Consider the following 10,113-nt stretch of genomic DNA (forward strand, 5'->3'; position numbering starts at 1 on the left):
TCGAGCACTCTCCTTTAGTGTATCTCGAGCCTGCAAATGGATGCTCGTGCACAACCTCCAAAGGTTGAGTTATGCATTGGTTATTACCACCAAGTTCTTCTTTCTCCTCATGCCTCATCCTCGTAAGGAGCCTCATGTTTCTCCTCGTAATTGGGATCTCCAAATCTTCAACAGAAATCATACTATGAGAAGATGAAATCGAAAGGAAATCAACATCTTTTACCTTCTCTTTCGATTGGGAAAGATATGATGAGGGTTGCTCATCATCTGTTGTTGGTGGTTCGCTAACTGTCGTGGTGCGTTCGCCAACTTCTTTCCTGACATACCCAAGTCCTACCTGATGGGGTAATTCCCCTACTTTGATTGGGTTGACAATGCCTTGGCCTTTAACACCTAAGCCTTTTCCTTCGTAGCCCATTCTCTTCAACAGTTGGGAGCCAATTCCTATGGTGTGATTTTCAAACACAGCGAAATCATCATCAGGAAACATACATGAAGATGGAGAGCTACTTTTTACCACACATGAGTCTTGCTGCAACTTTTCCAAGGCCTCGTCCTTTGCTTGCAGCTGTCGTAGCAAACTTTGTTTCTCCTCCTTCTCTTCATGTAAATGCATCTTCAATTCATCATTCTCTATTTGAAGGTTATGTTTGTTTTCCTTCAGTTCTGTCATGGCCTCTTCCGTGGCTTGCAACTGAAGTTGTAATCACTCCTTTTCCTCTCTCTCTTTCTGTAGAGTTTCATACATGATTTCCACTTTCTTGGAATCATTGAGCATGGTCTCGTACATCGCTCTTTCATCTTCTGTCATTGTTCACACTACAATTCACATCAATGCAAAGACTACTCTGATACCACTTGATCCAGGTCTGGGTGTGAAGAAGGACCCTTCCAAGACCTTTTACTTTTGTGATGTGTTAAATTGCATATTTAAAGGAACATTAATGAATACATCTGTATGTAGAAAAGAAGAGGAACATATCAATCATCAGCACATGGAAACATAAGCGTTGATAACGGAGTTTGTCTAGGAGGGACTACGTCTTTGGGCCCTAGTGTCAAGATGGTGTAGGTTGCTACATTAAGTGCTATCAATAAAGGTGATGTACACAAGAGATGATGTTGCAATCATACAAGGAAAAATGCCCTCACGCAGGAGTGGCTCTAAGAGATATTCCACAACTAGAATTCTCAATCAAACTCCTATCAGTATGACATAAAAGCATGCATGGTGAGAATCCCGCCAACATGGCACAAACGGGATCTCAATGTAAAACACATGCATGACAACAACAAGAGTATCCCAGCAACATACAACAAGGGATCTCAAAGCATAACATGAGGAGTTATGACAACAAGTACATCACATAAAAGATTATGCATCAAATCAAGCAAGGAATCATGACAACATGTAATAAACAAGATCATGCATCAACATCAATCAAGGATTTGTACAACATAATGTAGAAAGAAGAAGTACATGAACACATCATATACCTCACAACCAAGGGCCATCTGAAGAAGTGGATGTCACGTTGTTGAAGTTGCTCAGAACATCAATCTCAAGGCATCGATCAGATGAAGATTGATGCTCACACAAGAATGTGGACATTTGCACTAGCACTTAGAAAAGTGACTAGAAGAAGAAATGAGAGAATAAGAAATCTGAAGACACTGTCAGATTTGTGGCGTCAAGTACTGCTGAATCGAATGTCCAAAATCTGAATTTTGAGAAGTTGAGAATTCTGGGCTGAACGAATCTTTTATATTCCCCCGGGATTCCTCAAAGATTTTGTTACATGGATGGACTAGAAATCTGCAACTCAGATGGTGAATCTGATCTCACCATTGTTATCCCTGTGGAAAACCATGAAAAGCAAGTATGAACTTGACTATATTCTGAAATGTCAAAATTTTACCTCCTTGGGAAAATTTCATGGCTCATGGTTTCGCTCCCTATTTTTGCTGAAATCATGGTTCCACATGCATTCTGGAAATGACCGAAAAATGCATACCTCTGATGAAGAAACGGACAGCACCGTTGTGTCAAATTCTGACAAAGTGAGAAATTTTCCCTCCTACAAAATTCACGGTTCCGACATTAAAATATTAATTAACTGCCTCGAAATTCGTGCCTGCATTCTGCCTCCTCAAACTCTATGCAGAAGTAAAAACTCTGAGTTTAAATGAAATCGCTAGGTGGATATACCAACAAATAGGCCATCATGGTTCAATGGCAAACATAGAGGTTGGAAGAGGAGAGGTCAGAGGATCAAATCCCGCACCTCCATATATACATTTTATAAACCAAAATGAGGTATTAATGGGGGTCGGATCCAATTGGGCAGTTGCCCCTTAAACCCCACATTAACAACATTAATCCCCTTAACTACTGTTGATGCATATACATCGGCGAATTAATTGCAATTGGCGACCGGTGCTTCAGTGGTGCTTAACATGGGCATTAGGAGTGTTTATCGGTGCAATTTAAGGGATTTCGCCGATATATCAATGATCGGCCTGATCAGCGCCGATAAAATCGGTGGTCGGCACCGATAAAATCGGCGATTGGCACTTCGAATCCGCGCTTTGACATATGTCGGCACATTTAATCGTCGTGATTTGCGGGATTTCACTGATATACATGATCGGTGATATATAATATGGGTTGCGATTGCGATAAGGCTAGCAGGGGTTATGGCCGTCGGCCTTAAAATATATACGATGGTTTTAAAGATAACCCCCGCCAATCCCGAAAATACATATATATGTTTATTTTTTTGTTAAAGGGGTGATTGCGATTTGTTTTATGACCCTTTAATAACCATGATATTTTATATGGTTATAACCATATTTTTAAAAAATGATTTTTGTCTCTTATGCAAGTTTAGGAGACCAGTGAAAGAACGACAAGTGTTAATGGCTAATGGGCTACCATGTGGGTCCCACCTGCTTACTGGGATGCCATGCGGCACACTGTGGGCCCTTATTTTCCCTTGTCATGTCAAACTTTGAAGAGCTCTATCTTTCACATACGAGCTCGATTTGATGAACCGTTCACACCTCCATGATCAGGACGGCGAGATCTGTGATCTGGTCCTAGGTCAAGCATAATCCAAACACTTTGATTGTTGAGCCATCTTTGTCCTGTGTGTCTCTCTAGAGCCACCTGGATCATTTATTGATCTCGAAAGTTACATATTTATAGTATATATGTCATTGAATATGACAAATTATGACTCATACATGACACAACTCCAACACATAACATAGGAATCAATAAATTCTAGATTGACACCTAGGGACTCATAATGAAAACCTGTAAATGACATGGAAGTATTACTTCCAATAGAGTAGAATTAATTGGATTCAAGATAAAAAGCAATGTCTTGAAAGGAAAAATTAATAGTTGACCTCTTATTTTGCAAACCAAAAGCATTCTTCCAAAGGTTCCCTAGTTATTATTGAATAAATCATAGTTAATCAAGGGTTGTTGAATCATGAGAATGGAGAACATATAGCTAGTTCAAGAGATGTTCAATGGAGAACAATCATGGGTGAAATTGGACTAAAAATTGTAATTCTTATTTCCCTTGTATGTTTTGTAAGGCGTATTTTCTTCAAAGATTTTATGTTGGGATCTATACTAGTTTTTGTTAAATACTAATTCTTTAGAGTCTTATTTTTGTATAAAGATGAAGAATGCTAAAATGATAAGTTGTATCAAAATATTATGAAAATTTGTACTTGTTTGTTGCTTTTGCATGTATACTTTGTTAATAAAAATTATAGCCTTTTTCTTTATAAAAACACAATAAAAGGTGAAAATCTATGAGTAAAATAGATAGTGGCCTTCCTTAGCCTCATGTGGTCCCTCTAGTTGGGTATTTTATGATCTATCTATTATAACATTAGGTTTAACATCAATGAACCATTGTCCCTTATCTTACTCAAAATTAGAGTTTGCTACAAAATGAAAATTTAGACTTTCAAGTCAACCATGAACAACATTTTTGAATGGCATTCATTAAAACCATGTGCCTTTTGTGGATCTCACCTTGCTTTACAATGTCCTTGTTCAACCTCTCATTTTTATATGTGACTTATTCAGTTGTCTTAAGGTTATATATCCTTGTTGTGTCCTTTGTATTGCTTGTTAGGGATACCTTTACTGTTATTTTATTATGATTGATTTACTAACCCAAACTCTCTCCTCCTCCACTACCAATTTTTTTTCTCAGTCTTACCAACATAAGTGTAAGAAACGCCTATCAAAGAGATGTTCAGAAGAAAATTTATGCTTATATGTACATGTTTAGGTCACTAAGGTATTCTGGAACCAAGTGTCACCTAGAGTCCCTAATACTCAACTTTAAAGGTAACTTATGGAATTTTCTCAATCTTACCAAGATGTGTGTATGTAGCTCCTACTGAAGAGGTATTCAAAAGATACAATTATGCTTAGATGTACATATGTAGGTCACTAAGCTATTTTAGAGCCGAACGCCACTTAGAGTCCCTAATAATCAAATTCAGAGGTAAGGTATGGGATGTATTGGTTTACTCCAACACAACCTTATCTTTATCCTCACACAAAGGTGTCCATCTCGTGCATAACCCATTATCGACTCAAGTAGAGTATAATTCCTATCAAATCAACAAAATCCACCTAAGTAGATTGTGTCTTAAATGGAGAGGGGACTTAAGTAGCATGGAGGAGATATATTCACATTTTCCATATAGAAAACTTAACCATATCTCTAAACCCTATGCTTGTTACAATAAAGTAATGCTTTGAATGGTTTGTACCACCAAAGGGACTATTTTCCAAATGTTTCCCATCGTCAATTGGAGTTGTTGGAGGATCCACTAGAATTTATCTATTATCATATTTCTATTTACATAAAAGCTTCCACTACTAACATGAAGATAGGATCTTCTACTCCATCATTTTTCATTATATCCACTATGGAAAGCTAAGATACCTACTTTAATGAGTTATGTCTTCACCAATCTTAGTTAATATGAAAGGTAGATCATTGTAAGCTGACCTCATACCTATGCAGAAACAACAGAGAGTCTATTGCTTTGATATTTCTGATTTGAAACAAGAAAGAACCTATAATTTTTTAAACATGAATAATGAACTACAATAAAATATAAAAAAAATTAAATTACGATATAATATATAAAAATATTTTATAAATCATTTATATATATAATCGTTATTAATATGATTGATAAATATTTATGGAAATATATCAACCACATTAATTTTAATAATAAATTAAATATAAATTTTAAACCAAAATAATAACCTACAATAATATATATACGAAAATATTTAAATTCTTGAAAAAAGAACCTTAATTTCAATTTCATGAAACATGAGGGAAGGGCTATACGAAAATATTTAAATTCTTGAAAAAAGAACCTTAATTTCAATTTCATGAAACATGAGGGAAGGGCTTTTGTGATGGTTTTCCTAACGCTTTGGATCTTTCACCGGACAGAACGTTAGTTGTGTAGTGGTAGCTTGACCCAATGGTCTCCGTATCTATCATTCGCTGTCTAACGTTGAATTTGTTAAGTGATATGGCTATCATCCACAGTCTCACGTGCATCATTGTATCAGTCATTGTTAAAGTAGTCCTGAACAGATTGCGACTGTAAATTTGTTTTTTTCCTCCTCACATCGAGCCCTTGGTTTATGATAATTAATGCGGAAGCTTTGTAACCCCTCAAATCCTTATCTTTACCCACCAACCATTCGGTGGCCACTTCAAGATTCCACAGGATCTTTATCTCAATCGCGCAATCAAATATCAGTCTTTATCCCCATTGTCAAATTTACTAAACAACCAAGTTGGAAAAGTAGGGCGACAACAGAATTCTAAACATATTAAAATTCATGAATTATCAACGGTGTGTCATTACATGAAATTTTAAAAATTAGCTATGTCATTCATGCAATAATTATAATTATTCGAAAATTTGAAGTGCAGACATAAGATTAAAGTAAGAAATTATAGGTTGTGACCCCACAACTATATCAGAATATATGCCTCAATAAAGGTTGGGACCCCACAGCAATGCCAGACCAATATACAATTCCTTTCCCTGCCAGCCATCTTTTTAAAGTGGTGTTCAATTATTTTCCTTTTATTCTCCATTTAAGATTATGTGCTTTAAGATTATAAATTCAAATTAGATTTAAAATTGTGCTTAAATTTTTTTTGTGCTTTAAGATTATAAATTCAAATTACATTTAAAATTGTGTAGTTTTAAGATTATAAATTCAAATTACATTTAAAATTGTGTTTAAATATTTTTTTTTGAAGTTTTTAAATTAAATAAAGTAAATATAAATTAGATTAAGTAAATATTTTAGTAATAAAAAAAAATAAGATATTTTTATTTCGTAAACACAATAAATTATATATTAATTTGATATTGGTTTTTTAAAAATTTCATAATTTAGTTGTTAAATTAATAATAAAAATAAAAATGTAAATTAACCATATTTCAATATAGATTTTTCTCACTTTTATCTAAGAAAAACTGAACTATTAGAGTTATTTACTAGTAATGAATAGGAAAACAAATTTAAACTCTCAACCAATATCTTTACATTTCAGACCATTAATCTATTTTCCTAAATTAAATTAATAGTGAAAACAGAGCTGTTATGTAAAAAAAATAAGTTAGCAAACTTTCCATATAGATTCTCCTCACCTTTATTCAAAAAAAACTATAAAAAGACAAACTTCGACTCTTACCAAATATCTTTAATTTAACCTATTTTCCTAACTCTGGTAGAAATAACTCATAACAAAAGCAAAATGATTTCAAATAATACTCCACCACCATACCAATTTGATATCTTACTTAACAATTACCTTGCAATTAAATTACTATCATGCATTATATACGTATTGAAAAAAGACATGATAGCGTTGATACTCTGTCTATTCCTTCACATTGTGGTTCCGTATCAGGCTTTTTCTTTTCATTGTTTCTATATCAGTAGTGCTCTTCTCTGCGCAAGCATTGTCAAACACTTGAAAAATAGTGGTGGCGCGGACAGACTAACCGCTTTTTAGTCTCTACCATGGAGAACATCAGGGAAGAATATCCACTCTTTGACGTGGTCGTTACTATCCAAAGATTTACTTTGACAATCTTTTTGAGCAGATACAATCTAATTTAATTATTGCTATATATGTTCAACGTTTTTACCAAAGAGAAGCGGCGAAGGCAGTGCAGTGGCTGTCTACTGAGCTCCAAGCAGAGGAGATCGTCAGTTCTGGAATTACGAGCGAACCAATATATCAACATGGATAGATCTCCTTGCTGCCCGAAAAAAAGGCCCAACCGCGCGACCTGGAGCAGAAAGGAGGATATGCTTCTCTCCGAACACATTCGGATTCATGGCGATAGTGGTAGATGGACAAATCTCCCCAAAAAATTAGGTGAATTTCAGAAAACGTCACTTTATAACAAACATATGTTTTTATTTATATATATTTTGGAGATTCAGTAGAATTGATGGGACTTAGTAGAATGTATAACTTGAATGGCTACGGTGAAGAGCATATAACATGTTCAAATTCAAAGCAGTACCAAAACATCTCAGACACCAATTTTGATATTTCAGCGAAACATAACATTTTTACAGTATTGAATTTATTTAATTTCAAACATCATAAAAGAATTTACAAACTGAAGCTCATTTATTTCACAACGTATGTGATCAGTTTAGATTATTTCTGAAAACACTTTTAAGAATCATGAATCTCACCACTCCGATCTCGATAAGGAGTTGCTGCAACATCCTAATCTTGGACATCGTTATTTTTACCTCCAATTAGACCTGATAAACCCTACTCGTGATAAACCCTACTCGGAGATGGCTGGCTAGAACTTAGAAAAGAAGAAAGAAAGAGAAACTGTGGGATTAATTGGTTCTTTTACTTCATGACTCTTAAATCTTTTTTTGGGGAGGGAAAGAGGGTGTTTCGAGTTTGTATGCTAAGCAATTTAATGCTTTGCAACATTTTGTAATTCAACTGAAATCTAGAAAATGTATTAATTCAACGGAATAGAATACATTGTCTTTTCATTAGAAACAGCGAACTTATTTATTTCATGAACAGCTCTATGTAAAACTGTAAATTATTCGGATCTTCATAGTTTATACTTCTATCTCAGGTCTGTGTCAAATGACTAATTAACGTAAGATTTCGATGGGCAGGTCTTCAACGGACCGGAAAGAGTTGCAGATTACGCTGGCTGAACCATCTTCGTCCCGACATTAGACGCGGAAACATTTCACCTGATGAGGACGAGCTTATAGTTCGCCTGCATCGCCTTCTTGGTAATAGGTACGCGGAAGATCACTGAATATTTATTCACTTATAAGAATCCACTGATTCCCCATGTTGCAGGTTCAACTTGATATAGTAAGAAGTGTGATGTAAATGATATATACATGCCCACAGGTGGTCACTGATAGCAGGACGACTGACGGTCACTGATAGCAGGACGACTGCCAGGACGAACAGGCAACGAAATCAAGAACTATTGGAACACTCATCTCAGCAAGAAGTTATTGTCTATGGATGACTCTCAAACCAATTCGAGTGAGCAATATCTCAAAAAAAGATCAAAATCTCCTTCTACCCTACAAAATCATGTGTTCAAAACAACCCCGGTCAGAATAACAACGGCGGTGACACAGTCTGGAACGCCAAGAGCAGACGGCTCCAATGGTTGCAGTAATCGTAGTTCACAGGAAGCATACAAATTGTGTAGTGTTGCGAATTCTAATTCCACGTCATGGTGCGACCTACCTGTGAGTGAATCCATCATGGACAATCATTCAGAGCGCATTGCCTTTGGGATGGCAGATGTTAATGTTCTCAAAGCACAAGGTAGAAACTCTATGAGTACCATGTCGTGTTTAGTGGATGAGGAATCCCCACATTCCGATAATTTAGCAGGAGATACAGGTACTCTAGCTGAGAGTTTACTGGATTTGGACGCGCTATCTTCTCCCCACTGGAATCTTCCTCTCTTCTTTGCTTCAGACTATTCAACAGATTTTGGTGTAGAAGAGTTGGACAGGAGAGCGGCCATGGAGCTGAATGAGTTTGACGATATCATGTGTTCTGACGAAAGTTATATGCAACACGTTAACAGTCTCACAGTCGCTGATCATGAAGGAATGGAAGGATTCTATGACAACACACTACAGGTGAATTGGATTCATGGACTGGATTATTTGCATGATCTGGATTCATGAAGTCGGTTATTTACAGAAATCAAGTGGGCCGTCGCCAAGCTTGTTACCGTTGGAATCCCGTAAAGAAATTGTAAGAACAGTATACTGTAAAAGTTAGTCTGGAAAACCATGGACACATCCCACAGGGGATGTGATGGACCATAGTTCTTTAATAAATGTAATCATTAGAACTTCAACTTCAACTATGTTGGTTCAGTTTGCATGCGTGGTATCTTGTAGTATGATGCCTACCAATTTGATTGAGGTTGCATACATTGTATCTTGTAGTATATACATTGTTCTACACTGTAGAGATGGCTACCGATGGGATTTCCAGTACCCTCAAAGTCAAATTTGAATGAATAAGCTTTTGACCCATCATTAGCGTTAAGATTATTCGTAATGGCTAAAAACTTCAACTATGTTGGTTCAGTTTGCATGCGTGGTATCTTGTAGTATATACATTGTTCTACACTTTATAGATGCTACCAATTTGATTGAGGTTGCATACATTGTATCTTGTAGTATATACATTGTTCTACACTGTAGAGATGGCTACCGATGGGATTTCCAGTACCCTCAAAGTCAAATTTGAATGAATAAGCTTTTGACCCCTCATTAGCATTAAGATTATTCGTAATGGCTAAAAACTGTACGGTTGGTAAAATATAAATGTGGAATGGCCGTTGATGAATCCAAAATAATTTAAGAGATATAGGATGTTGAGTGTGGAGTATGATTCATCAGCCTAGGTTTATTTTAATTCAAGTAGTTTAGATTTATTTAGATAAGATTGAATCTTTAGTAGTATTAAGTAAATTTGAAATTAA

The 10,113-nt window shown here is 35.7% G+C and overlaps 1 protein-coding gene across 2 annotated transcripts; it reads left to right on the forward strand.

Annotated features, from left to right (window-relative positions):
- The first annotated feature begins 7,015 nt into the window (after positions 1-7,015).
- LOC149264172 (transcription factor MYB1-like) lies at positions 7,016-9,869 on the forward strand. 2 transcript variants are annotated; one of them, XM_089389179.1, is made up of 3 exons: positions 7,016-7,472; positions 8,255-8,384; positions 8,502-8,676. In XM_089389179.1, the coding sequence occupies exons 1-3, from the start codon at positions 7,223-7,225 to the stop codon at positions 8,623-8,625; spliced, it is 504 nt and encodes a 167-aa protein (XP_089245305.1). In that variant the 5' UTR covers positions 7,016-7,222; the 3' UTR covers positions 8,626-8,676. The 2 variants fall into 2 exon arrangements, with proteins under 2 accessions (XP_089245305.1, XP_089245301.1); XM_089389175.1 differs by having other exon boundaries at positions 7,033-7,472; positions 8,255-9,869.
- Positions 9,870-10,113: the final 244 nt, after the last annotated feature.

The sequence above is a fragment of the Pinus tabuliformis genome, chromosome 6 (genome assembly GCF_031772625.1).
Source record: "Pinus tabuliformis cultivar Carrire ecotype Pingquan chromosome 6, CPIR1, whole genome shotgun sequence".
Taxonomy (NCBI): Eukaryota; Viridiplantae; Streptophyta; class Pinopsida; order Pinales; family Pinaceae; genus Pinus; species Pinus tabuliformis.

Excerpts from the sequence above, each read along its gene's own strand:
- LOC149264172 (XM_089389175.1), top strand. The coding sequence starts at position 8,618 with ATGGATGACTCTCAAACCAATTCGAGTGAGCAATATCTCAAAAAAAGA.